Source organism: Haliotis rufescens, unplaced genomic scaffold, assembly GCF_023055435.1.
Source record: "Haliotis rufescens isolate VD_foot unplaced genomic scaffold, xgHalRufe1.0.p SCAF_20, whole genome shotgun sequence".
NCBI lineage: Eukaryota > Metazoa > Mollusca > Gastropoda > Lepetellida > Haliotidae > Haliotis > Haliotis rufescens.
The window spans coordinates 19,937,787-19,951,492 of record NW_025963891.1 but is presented as its reverse complement, the minus strand read 5'-3'; the positions used below and the strand labels follow the sequence as shown (position 1 = coordinate 19,951,492).

Sequence of the window (13,706 nt, the reverse complement as noted above, 5' to 3'; positions counted from 1 at the left end):
TCATAAAGTTACCATTATTATTGCTAATATATTTACATGCACAATTAATTTGATAGACATAGTTAATTTTGGAAGTGATAAACACTGTAAATTCGTTTCTTGGCAGAAACAGTAAAAGATGCATAATGATATTGAATAGGCTTTTGGATTGAAGTAGAACGTTAACGATAGATGAAAAAGGAAGAAATGATTGACATGTGTATCATTATTGTGACATTTAGCTTGGCTGGATAAAGACATGATAATAAATTTCATGAGATCAAGGAAAGGTTCCCGATGTTATCTATGCGGTTTTCTTGTATATCACAAAATTTATCATGAAGACCCTTTTCGAACGCCAGGACAAAAATAAACATTGCGGTAAATTTATTTAAGACCACGAAAAGCACTGTGAAATAACGATATCAGTAAGGTATTTCACGTGAACATTATTTTCGACTGCTTCGTAATGAAGGAAAGCACTTAAGTGGTGTATCTATTGAGTTGTAAAGCTTTTCAGATTCCAAGACTCTGGTTTATACGCGCGATAAGAAGCCGATGCAAACATTTTGCAATCTCAGACATGTTTATAAATGAATTGTGATAAATGAATCAGAACGTGAATGCATAATGGGTGTAAACTTTGAATTCGGATAGACCAAAGAGTAATTAATTTTGTTCCTTTGCCAACTGCTGCTGATAAATCAAGATTTAGGAGTAGTTGCCTTACAACGCTTTTGTCAGATAAAGTCAGTAAGCAGGTGGCCCCTTGATGCGGCAGGGGAACGAGGTGCCCTCACATGCAACACTTCCTCTGATACAAAGATACTTAGCTTCTTAAAATCAGTAACTTTTTTTTAATTATCTCGGATGAAACATGTAACAAGATAAAAAGTAAGTGAGTTGGTGTTAACGCCGCTTTGAAGAGTATTTCAGGTATGGCTCATCGTGTCAGCTTTAGGAAAATGGATCAGCGGATTAATGGCACGACTAAGAAATACAAACTCTGACTGTGTAAGGCCTAACTAGCAATTGCTCGAACATTTAAGGACTCAGCAAAGCTCGCCAAAGGTTTTGTGGTGGAGTTTATTTTTCAATTTGACGCATCAGTGACAAATATCATGTCAGATGCAATTCCTCATTTTAACTTGTACCACATGTTCCCGTATTTTAACTTTCATTTGTTTGTGTTTGTGTAGGGGCACGATACGCCCACCTTTTCGAGAACTCGTGGTAACATCAGTATTTAATTGTGATTCATAAACACATGCTCATGATTTTGTCGGAAACGTACAATGGACTTTAATGGGGTTTTCTTATTGTCATTGAAAGGATGTATTCACTTTTATTTTAAGGTTGCTTACGACAACCGTTTTTTGTTGTTTGTGTATTTTTGTTTGTTTTTGTTGTTGTTTATTTGGTTTGTTTGTTGTTGTTGTTTTGTTGTTGCTGTTTTGTGTGTTGTTTTTTGTTTGTTTGTTGTTGTTGGTGTTTTTGGTGTTTGTTTTTTTGGGGGGGGGGGGGGGGGGGTTATTCGGTGTACTCCAGTTAACTGAAAGTGGTGATATAAAATCTGAAGAACACACAGAGATCAGACTGAGCACATATATTTTGGTCATTGGGCAAATGAAAGGAACGAATTATGAAAGGTCCAGATCCCTCAATATTTGGTCAGTTTATCATTTTGAAACCTGTTTCAGACTATTGTTGTTACAATTCTGACCTCGGTAGATTTGAGGGATTTGTCTGTTCTTGTATGAGTGATCGTTCAAAGACAAATTGGTTGAAAACCTTCAATATTTCTTTACAGTTGTCATTCGGAAGCAAGTCAAAAATCAATTCTATTGTGGACATGTGACATTTGAATTAACTGATATAGGCCTATAAGGTTGTTTATCACTCTTGTCCTGTCTGTTATTGAGGAAAATAAAAATAACTATTGCGTTGAAATCTGTCATTATTTGTCGAGAAAACCAAACGGTATGGCGGGTGGTCTGGACGAACGACATTTGGAAATGTGCTCCACATGTCTACATATTTTTGAAAGCTATACTAAGGCCTTTGTTGCTCATCAAACAACTTTCGAGCAAAGTCATATGACGCTCTTTGAAACCTTCGTTGAAAGAGAATACTCGATTGTACCTCAAACGTTGCGAAATGTGGACACCAAAGGCTATAGCCGCTGGTATTTTTTTCGAAATTTCTTGACTTCTCCTTTAAACATTCGAGTCTTGACCAGACAATTCAGTGACGGTGGCAAAGACAATCCAGTGTCTCGATAGCGAGTTTACTGATTTTGTTGAAACTAAAAATGATATGTTAATTCTGAGTTACGTTTGATGCGAACCGATGCAGTGAAGTCATCCATGTTGTCTCTGTTGTAGTTCAGATGACGTCGCTTTTACGTCCAGTTCAGTGGAATTAAATTGGCGACTTGATCGTTATCGAACGATGTCAGGCAGATCATTGATTAAGCTAAGATTAAAAATCTTGACCAAATTCGCAGGTTTTGTTTTCGCCAATCCGAATTTATATTTCGATTCATATTTTGGATTCATATTCAGGATGTGCACAAATGATGGACAGCATTCCACATATTGTTTTCTCAGTCATCGTCAGGCATTTGCGTTCAAATTTGACAAATTGCCCTGATCCTTTTAATGTAGATACGGTCACCACGTTTAATGACAAATGCACTATGGGTCCAAGAAAGAATTTGTCGTATGGATAGAAGTCTAAAAAGTTGACATTTTCTGAGATTGCAAAAATCCATCAAATCCTGTAAGCTTTTGGAATCGACATCCATTTTTTCTCAAATACTTTCTGTGAATACATTCTCAGGACGTATCATGGCAATATGACCAAACGCATTTATATCAGTTATGTACATGATATCTGTACAATTGGTTTATATGTCATTGTATCCTCGTCGACAATCTGAAAATACACTCTCAAAGCTCGTTTGAATTTTCCCCTGATTTACCAGAGGGCAATGCGTTAGAAGGTCATTAGTAGTCAAAGGTTCTTGATGACATGATAAAAGCCTTGTGCATGATCCATCACTATTCTGATTAACGTCAGTAAAACAATATGAAACAAAGTTTAAAATCGATCAAATTAATTAAAAGACTGAACCAATCCACGTTGAGTAGCTTTTATAGTGCCTCTGTGAAATATCTCCTAAAACATTTCAAATTAGGAGAACAAAGCTGTATCCTACAAGAACACAATTAACAAATTTCGATGACTTGTTTAAATACTCTTTTTCAATGCTCTGAAATGGCTTTGATGCCTAAACAAGAATCAGTTCAAACATGTACCTTGTACTTTACATTTTTAATAACATTCATTACATGTGTACGTCATGTCTCAACGGTTAAAGTTTGTAAAGTTTAAAGATTTCAATTAGTTTGTTTCTTTAGTTACCTTGTTGACATGTACTTTACATTTGGGCGTTTGAAGGGATCTTAGGAAGCACTTAATACAACCAAACTATTGCTTTTTTCTATTTAGTGTATTACTCTATATATATTTACATTTAAATTTTCCTATTTAGCGTAGGGACAGACTAGTGGTTAAATATTTCGCTCATTCCACTTAAAAAAATGTGTGAAGACAGGTCTATACTGGTGTCCCCTGACGTGATATTGCGGAAATATTGCTAAAAACGTCGTTACACATAGCCCATTCATTCTTCCAGTAAGTATATATATTGAGGGTATGTGTTAGTGAGTAGGTTTACAAAATGATTATGACGAGTCTTCTGACTAATTGTCAATTATTTCTAAAAGGCACCAATTAACTGAACCATGTTCATGTTTGGTTTCTCGTATTTTATGTTAATTCCTCTTGAAAGATACCACGGTTAACACAGTTAAGGAGAGATGCTCTTAGCGTTGCCTGTCAGTTGAAAGGCTGGTCGCTAGATATATGTATCCTGCACTTGCCATTACCATTATTGTGGCTATATAAATATTGAAATGGGATGATAAAAAGTGTATTACGGATATTGAAAGCAAGGATCACTCATGCTTTAACACAATGTCTTACGTTTCCTTAGTAGCAACATAAGAGTACGTGAGGGGCGAAATTGTTCAATTTAAATCAAAAGCATTTACGCTTCTGTTAAGATATTGATTCAGTACGAGATCGTGACGTGAACTTTCACACACATATCGTGATGGATGGTAGAACGTACCACTGGGATCAAGTATAACAAAGGCAACATTATACATAGATACACGTACGTGTGTATCTGACATTTCATTTGGGAACAATCACACAAGAGTCATGTTTTGAGTATAGAAATAAATTATGCTTTCAAATATAATCAATCATCTGTTATACATTTAAGGGCTTGAATTTCTGTATGATATAAAGAAACTAGAAAGCTCTAATACATAACCTAGTTCAAGTTCAAGCGACTCTTTGTGAGTCTACTCAGTCGAGTAGGTGTTAAAGCTTTTTAAACTCTGATGATAAGAGGTACAACGTTAACACATTGCTAAATGCGACCCCTGATAAGCTATATTGAGGTCGTGTTAAAAGCAAGTATTCACAAAAGCCGGTTTAGAATCACGCCATCAAATTGTAATCAGAGAGTACTTATCGCTCAAGAAAAATGAGAAAAATATGGTAAGCAGGGAGGGAGGTGCAATTTTGTGTAATAAGGAGATTAAATCAAGTCACGAGTACCAACAGAGCCTTAAACTGTACTTGAAAAGGTTTCAACCAGCATTAAATCAGTGGAAGATTGAATATTAAAAAGAAACAGTGTATTGTGTATTTCACAATTGGCCGCACACGCCCTGAGACGCTGTGCCCGCTTTGTGAAACTGGGCCCGGTTTCACAAAAGCGATCAAAGGGTTACTACCTAAGTCTATGTTTAAGTATGTTAAGTGTGCTAATGGTACCGCCGGGGCATCTTTGTGAAACCGGACCCAGCATCATTTCGTTGTACACAGCACTGCCTCTAAATGATCGGCTGGAATTACACCAATACTTAGGCATGGGCAGTGGTCCTATCGCCTCATGACTTGTGGGAAACTGAGCTAATAAAAGGAATAGAGAAGCCGTCAGAAATATAACATGATTTTTATCATGACAACTCTGCTTTCTCTTTTTCAGGTGGTGAAGATGATGATGGTCGTTGTGGTTATCTTTGCCGTTTGTTGGCTTCCCACGCATCTGTACTTCATCATTGGAAACATACGTACCGACGTTGCCTATTTCAGCTACATTCAACAGATTTACCTCCTCATCTACTGGCTGGCGATGAGCAATTCAATGTACAACCCAATCATATACTGTTGGATGAACGCTCGGTATGGTTATCCTGCATTGATTTCTTTCGTTTCATGTTTGTATCCTTGGTAAAATATTGCGAAACTGAATTATTTTCTATATTTTAACATTTGTAAAGTTGTCAAACTGACGGAGACAAGCCTTACATACTAAAATAAATTTTGTGTTTGTAAATATGTATCTTAGTCAACAGTCCCACCCTTAAAATAATTGTCTTGTCCATCTAAATAGTTTTTTTCAACTTTCAACCTTAATTTGCTTTAATCCAAATAAAGATAATGTATGTCTTACAAATCTACAAGAATACAAATTTGCTGTTTACTATCAAACACATGGATTAAAAAGGAATGTTAATTGAGATAAATAATACGTCCACAATTATTCATAACTATTTTTTAAATACCAACAAATATGTCTTTTGGTTTGTGGGAGACTCGTGAGTTAGCCACCAACCTAATGCATATTTTATTTATAGAACTTAAAGTATTTATTAATCTCCATATCTCGTATATACGTGTTAAGATTTAACCAGATATATCTTCTACGTGAATCCATGGTGAGAAAGCAAATTTACAAATAACTTAAGGTCGTCATTCAGCTTTCAGACATGTGCAGACAAATTATGGAGCACTCGTGCCCCATATGTCGTTAACTATGTCACCATGTAATTACAGTACTGTAGTTATTGACCATGCACACAGATAATTATGATCAAGTACAAGACATATTCTGTTTTTCAATGCCATCTCATATCAAAAGTAACTCGTTACAGCTCAGTTGTCTACGTTAAAAATCTATACAACTATTTATACAAGTATGCTTTATTTACACATAGCCAATATGCGCCTTTCAATATCTCACTATATTACCGAAATACGAGGGTATAGACATAAGTACGAACAAATATTGAGGGTAACGGAACCTGTGTGTTTTCTATGACGTAAATATTGTATGAAGTATTAAGTTTGATTACCAATGGTTTCCATCGACTAAGCTAATTAAAATACTGTTTGTATTTGACTGGTAGTTTGGAGTACAAAATATGTTTCTGTTTGGATACGTAAGCTAAACCCAGTGCCAGTTTGATGTGTTGGAATTTGATCTACATGTACTGTTGTGATATAAAGATTGCCTGATCACCGTCATTGAAACAATAATTACATTCCTCAGCTTTATGTCTACATATTTGAGAAGCGGTCTATTTGAATCGATTTGAAAAGAGAACTGGTAACATGAGTCTGACTGAATCTTTGCATAAGTATCTTTCGTACCATTAGTTCCAGCTTTTCTTATTGTTTAAAAGTGGTCTGATCGTATTTGATATAGTTCTTGAAAATTGTAGACGATATTGCTAGTTGATGCAACTAAATCTTCGAGAAAATGTCATCTTAAAGTTTAAAGATACTCCATGACGTTTGAAGTCAAGGGATTTATTTGCACACCCCACATGTTATATTTACACGAAAGTACTGTAGGTGGATAAGCCGGTACTTCTGATTAATATCTGCGACTTTGAAGGACGTAAATACATTTTTTCAAAATTTTCAATCACAATCCAGTGTTTTTCCTCGTGGTTATTCATAGTCTAGTGCTAGTCGACATTATTCCATCATTTTACTTTTAAGAAACCATATCGGAATCGGTGGATTCTTTACGAAAATACCGTTAAGTCCCTGAATAAACAATAGCGTCTCGTATTAATCACCGAAATGAAATATTGGTTTTATAGTGTGCTTCGTGACACTCACGTGTACAGCTCATCAACATCTGATACATCAAACTGTGTTTTAAGTGCAAACCGTGCAACGAGTCTCTTTAGCTGTAGTGCTTGCAACTCTGAGTGGACGTAATGTATGTTTCGTTGACGAGAAATGAATGAGTTGCATTGACATGAAAAGGGTTAGTGAAAATTACTAACTCAAGTCCATTTCATCCAAAATCTGCTTTACAGATTCGTACGTAGGGTTCACAATAAGCCAACCATGTCGTAGTGGAGGAAGCCATGACACTTAAGTATTAATATCAAACGGTTGCTTATTTGATAAAAGCTTTGTTGTACTCTGTAGCACAACAAGTAATTCACAGAGGTATTCCGCATAATGTGGCCAACAATGAACATTATGAGACAATGGTTACACCATTAAATGTACAACACTCAGAAACAAGATCACGCAGTACACGATCCTGATTAGGCTTATGTCAGGAACCCTAAAAGTTGTGAAAGCACGGATTCCTAAGTAATTGATTCTGAACTTAAGTATCAAAAGCTCAATATATGATGATGATGGTTGGTTAATCAGTCTAGATTACATGACATATATGTCTTGTTCTAATGTGCCGTTGTGTCAGGGATATCAATGAAACACTTCGAGTAAGAAATGTAGGACTATAATTACGTAAATCTATGTATATTTAGACATCAATGTATGTAAATATATCTGTGATTTTTAAATGGCATATTTGCCGCAATTATGAGGCCTTGTAAAGACGTGATATATAAGCATTTCCATGTAAATACAGATAAATATTTCTTACAGTGTCACTTTCTTTGTTTGGCTGGTATATTTCTGTCAATTTGACATGGAATAAACTAATATGTCTGGTCCAGATGCGGTTATATAACACGTAAAATGTAATTTAAAATAATCTAAATTACCCCCAAAGGATATGATGACAGACTAAAACATAATTTTAAACATATCATCTTTACAGTAACTATTTTAAGGTAGATTAACGTGACACAGGATAGGTAGATGGACCAAATGCATGCGCCTAGACTTAAATTGTTTTTAAGACTATGACTATGCTTTTCCGTTACTATTTCAGATTCAGACAGGGATTCCTGCACGCATTTCACTGGTGTCCCTTTCGTCCATGTAGGAAACTACGGAGGATTGGTTCTGTAACCCTTGCTTAGGTTCAGACGTATTGGTTGATAATGTGACAGAGGACACCAGATATGTTGGACTTTGCAAGAGAGTTATTATGTTTTCTCGTTAACATTTCAGATTCAGACAAGGATTTCTGCGCTTTTTTCGCTGGTGTCCATTTCGTCCGTGCAAGAAGACGCGAAGAATGGTTAGCCATGAACGAGCCTTCTACTCGACCCGTACGAGTATGACTGCCTCGGAAAAATATACTTACGACAGAAATGGCTCTTTGATGCACACGACCATGGACAGTCTTGATGACACAACGTCGACACCAAGCGTGTACAGGATGCATCCCATTGTTTCAAAGAGGACGCGGGATGATTCTGTTTGAAGGACATTGGTGTTATATTGTTCAACTACAACCAAGCTCAATCACCACAGTGAGACCATATACTTGCACAGATAGTCGATCAAGGTGTGCCCATGTGCACCATATGAAGGATGCTCTTCGTTGCAATACAAAGCTGGGAAGAATCGCCAGAACCTGCAATATAAAATGGCTTATATGGACAAGTCTGTGATTATGATCAACGCGAAGGCAATGCAGTGCGTCAATTGACAATAAAAGTGAAATGAGTGTTCATATTGACTGGTCTTTGTTTGGAGACAAAATAAACACCTGGTGCCAGTTGGAGTCAAATGAAATATGAAGACAACTTACATCAAACGAATGTGCTGTTGATGAGAGTGTTCCTCAAGGCGAGGATTCTTGGTTTTAATGCCAACATATCGGTAAAAGGATTGTTTATCATAGTTTAGTCATAGGTGCAGATTATGCACGTCAAGATTTCAAAGACAAGGCAAAATGACTACATCTTTTGCAATGTCTTACCAACGTACAAATAAGAACGAATACTTTTTCCATGTTAAGATATAAATACCATTACAACTATTAGTATGAAAGTTCTTCATGAGTCCGTACAAAAAAATAAATATAAGAAATGCATGTATTCGACAACACCAATTTAATTTACATAGCAATTTACTTTGTTCCTTCGTGTACCTTTAATTTATCTTAGTTGATTTAGTTTGCGTGTATATATCAGTCGTTTCGTGTTACCCCGTTCAATGTAGCTACATAGTAAGTTTTTATGCAGTTGTTTGAAATGGGTGATATTGATAACGCCGAGGTGAGACACGAGTGATGGTGCTGTAGAAAGATGAAATACGAACTTATACTTCCTTATGATGATTATAGGTAAACCTAATACTGAAATTGGCAACAGCAAGCATGTACCTTTATTGAGAAGACATGTTTGCATTGTGGTGTAGTGTCTCCGAAACTAACAAATCATTTACTACATCATAACTAACCAGCCTCACCTGTGAATGTTTTCAACAGTGTGCATACAAACGATGAATTGTACTGCTGACCTAAGAAATGGTCACCACGAAGCTTTGAAGAGCAGGTTCCCTTTAAGTTAGATGGTGGCAGTGACTTTCGGAATCCGACAGACAAATGTACTTATCTGTCGATTACTAAGCATCTGACTCGTCCGACGTCGCATTAAGACAGGCGGAAATCTGTCAGCAAGGTATTATTGGAACCTATACTTTCATTAGTTTTAGAGAGTCGTTTTGCAATAGTCTGATGCCTGTCTAGCGGTTTTCTCAGTGCACGGTTTCTGGAGGTCTATTCTAATTTTGTATCTAAATTCTTACCAATTATTGACAGAAGTATGTGATGTCCTGGTGCAAACAGCATCCCAAACTTCTACGATGTATGTCCAGAGTTGATGAACTCTAGGACGACAGTCAACTATAACCCTATTCACATACTGATATTTTGTGATTTCTATAACCATTACACTAAATAGAGATGATAATCAGTCGCTCTCGTCACATTGAGCTCTCTAATCACACAATATGCGCGCTGGTAGTTTCAATAAAGACTTGACTCGCGATATCCATTTTTATTTTGGTCATATTTTCAGGAAACCAATAATCCTGGAATATGGATTACCATGGTGCGTAGTTAAAGAATATCAGAGGACGTAATCATTAATATGTTCATCGTTCCATAGCAACATCTAGGGAAATATTTCATCGACATAATTTGGTGAAACATGTTCGGTTTTTAAGTTCTTTTGATCTCTGCAACAGAACAGCTATTAATCATTATTGTGTAATAAGGACTACATTTCCTGATTATCCATTATCTTTTGTCGCATGGACAATAACATACGTACTCTTGTCACAATCAAAGTCACATGGGTGTTGTAATGATTGTAACCAGGCCTAATCGTAATGTTTTATTATGCATATTACATGTTGGCTTTTGTATAACCTAAGGAATTTTTCAATGTACATGTCCACTATGTTTTACGAATTGTCACGAAGTGAAATGTATTACATGTATGTGCGTGACATCGATATTTATTTGTTTTATGATCGAAACGTTTTACTGTATTGTAACATCTATATTTCCATTTGCAACGTAAATATTAATTTGCAGATATATTTTTGGGATCAGTTATTTTAGTGAATCGCTTGACGATGAGACATTACTTGACTGAATAATATAGAAATGATCAAATAATCACTGGGATTAACAAGCACGCCTGTCTTTATATCAGCGTATTATACTATTACTATTCAAAGATAACGCTAGTAGATTCAATTTGATTAACTGCATTTAAGATAAACATTTGTTCGTTATTGTTGTCCATAAAGAACGTCAAACATGTTCATAAAGAAGTGGCATCAGCAGGTAACAGGAATAGATTGCGAAATTGTTTATGAATTAGTGATTATAAGTCTAGGCAATGCCCTTCATAATAATTAGGATATAACACATGCTGACGCGCACATATTGATATGACACGGTCTTACATTGCATTATACATGCATTTCATTGTACGTGACATCACAAGCATTTACAATGACATCACACACACATATAAATTGAAAACAACTCCAGAGATTAATAATAGTCTCGAATATCTGCAGATTTTCATAAGGCGTAGAAGTGAGGGAAATTGTGATGGATCACTGAAAATCAGTGCTGACAACATGTTTTGCAAAACAGTGCAATGAGACCACATTTACTTGGAATACCACACGAACTGACAATGTTGAACAGACATTGTCCGTATACATGTTATGGATCCAAATAATGTGAACGCTCACAATATGCAGCACAGGCCAAAATAGTTACAATATATAAATATATTGTTCTTATGAACAACGGTACCATTCAGCCATACCCAGAAATATATATACGTATATTTTCTACTCCCCGTTTCCCAGTGATACTTTTATCTTTTCATGATCCACAAAACTGACTCTCATATATCACGTGTATGACATATCTGATTACCCTTGGGGCACGGGTGGCCCAGGCGTCTAAGGCGCCGCGATTCGCTGTGTAGAGTTGCGTCCCTTGGGCACGCCAGAAACCTATGATTGCGGGTTCGAATCCCGGTTCGCCCCGATTATGTTTCTAGGTTTGTCAGCACCATACCCGTGCTCGTGGGTTTCACCGAAGTGGTAAACGTCTGAGACCTGCATCACTTCGGGCTTTCCTCCCACATTAGGCTGACACGCCGCGATATGACTGGAATACTGTTAAAAGCGGCGTTAAACCCAATTCACTCACTCACTCACTCACTCACTGATTATCCTATTAAAATTTGAGTCAAATAGAATAACACCCACTGTATGGATGCAGTGATAACGCAATCGCATGATCAAGTTATGCATACATTAAGATATTCCCGTCATCTTGTTCAATTCAGAAGTAAAATAACCCCCAATAATGTTGTAGTATATAATTATTGATGTGCACAAAAAGAGCTTCCAATTACCCTCACTAACATCACACACCTACGTATATGCTACCATACGACTTTGCAAAAGCTGTGAAGAGGGGGGAATGCATACTTTAGAAATTTAATACATTCATGTTTTCAGATCCGATTGAACGGGGCAAATAATTAATAATAACAGCAAACCTCGCGCACAGTCAAAATCAATATCACATCCGTCAGATCCGTATTTTCAATTTTCTTTAATAATCTTTCTCCTACTCCTTATTTTTAAAGCTTCACCAACTAAAACCAGATGAGGAAGATTGAATGAAGAGAAATAACTTTCCATTTAGATATTGGAGATAAAATGCATATATTTTAACACTGAGGCATCACTGCGATTTGTTTGAAAAGAAAATTGCTTTTTCTGTTTATTTTTATCTTGAATTAAGTGTTCTACTGAACGTTTTATTGTTTGTATGCATTGTAATACATATGTTTTTCAAAAGTGGATTACAGTATGTACGATGGTATTGGAAATAACACTTTTCCCCTTTGGTTGGTGCATAGGGATAACGTGTTCTCTTGTGTTCACGTTTGAAACATTCATCAAGATATTTATCATCCGAATATTTACTGTTAAACCAGTTTACTGATATGTTGTTAATTCCGTGTATACGTTGCTACTGGTAAGCTTAGATTGTTGTTATTTGCCCTAAACCATCATGTCAATACGTCCTGAATAGTACGTCACAAGCCAAGTGTAGCTAAAGTATTTATCGAGACATCGTTATTGTTTGACCTGTATAAAACTTCCTTCCATGGAATATGTTGTCTGTCCTGTGTTCTATTAGCATGCTCCAGATTTGACCTACATGTACATAACACAACCAAGGGAGCTGTTCTTAAAGGATATAGAGCATAGTACATTTAATGAGATATGATATACATTTCTGAACATGGTCAGGGTCAAACATTTCTCGTACAGTGATTGGAATGTATCCATTACATTAGTTGCATGTGCCATGAGGCCCCTTTAACCGTTAACACGAAAACACATGAGCCTTCTCGGACTTCAATGAGTGTGTTTCTTCAACCAGAGAGATCAATGCGAATATTGGGAAGAAATACGAGCTTAATGGCCCATGTCCTTTTGTGATATCTTTTTTTCCGTTTTGACTTTGATGTTGTAGCCATTGGGACTTGGATGTCCATGGCCATTTCGACATTGATTTCCATCTCTGTTTTGACTATGTTCCCATGCTCCTAATAACGGAACAGTTCTCAAACGGTATACTGTAGAACTGTGTGTAGAATACATGCCCACGAAAACGTCCTACACTTCAAACATTCGTCTCGACTCACATCTTGCAGTAATCTAATACCCCCATCCCACCCCACATCATGTCATGAGTTGAAGCTGCTCAATCCAAACAGAAATCGCGGGCATTCCTCCTCGTGCCGCTCGTCCCAGTTGTTAGACAACTTAAAATGGATAAAGGCACTTCTAATCCTCTGCCACTTTATTGAAAGAAATGATTGAAATCAACCCTTGTGACTGACAGAAACAGAAAAGAATTTGTTTGAAGAAACTGTATTTACAAACAGAAAATCTAAAGCGCAAGGAAGGATAAGAATCCTTCTTTTGCACACTACAAATGTTCAATTTTAATGTTCCGGAAAACTTTGAAATGCTTGTTTAGAAAATTATCCGGCACGATATGGCTGACAACCTTTTTT

At 36.4% G+C, this 13,706-nt stretch overlaps 1 protein-coding gene across 3 annotated transcripts in view; it reads left to right on the top strand.

Annotated features, from left to right (window-relative positions):
• Nucleotides 1-11,664, top strand: part of LOC124137413 (tachykinin-like peptides receptor 99D) — an 83,800-nt gene extending 72,136 nt beyond the window's left edge. For 2 of the 3 annotated variants that reach the window (XM_048400923.1, XM_046503700.2), the window contains exons 5-6: nt 5,108-5,304; nt 8,293-11,664. In XM_048400923.1, coding sequence (XP_048256880.1) covers nt 5,108-5,304; nt 8,293-8,548 — 453 coding nt within the window. In that variant the 3' untranslated portion in view covers nt 8,549-11,664. Of the gene's footprint in view, nt 1-5,107; nt 5,305-8,110 lie in introns of all 3 variants that reach the window. The other variant, XM_048400924.1, reaches the window with a different exon arrangement.
• The last annotated feature ends 2,042 nt before the right edge of the window (nt 11,665-13,706 follow it).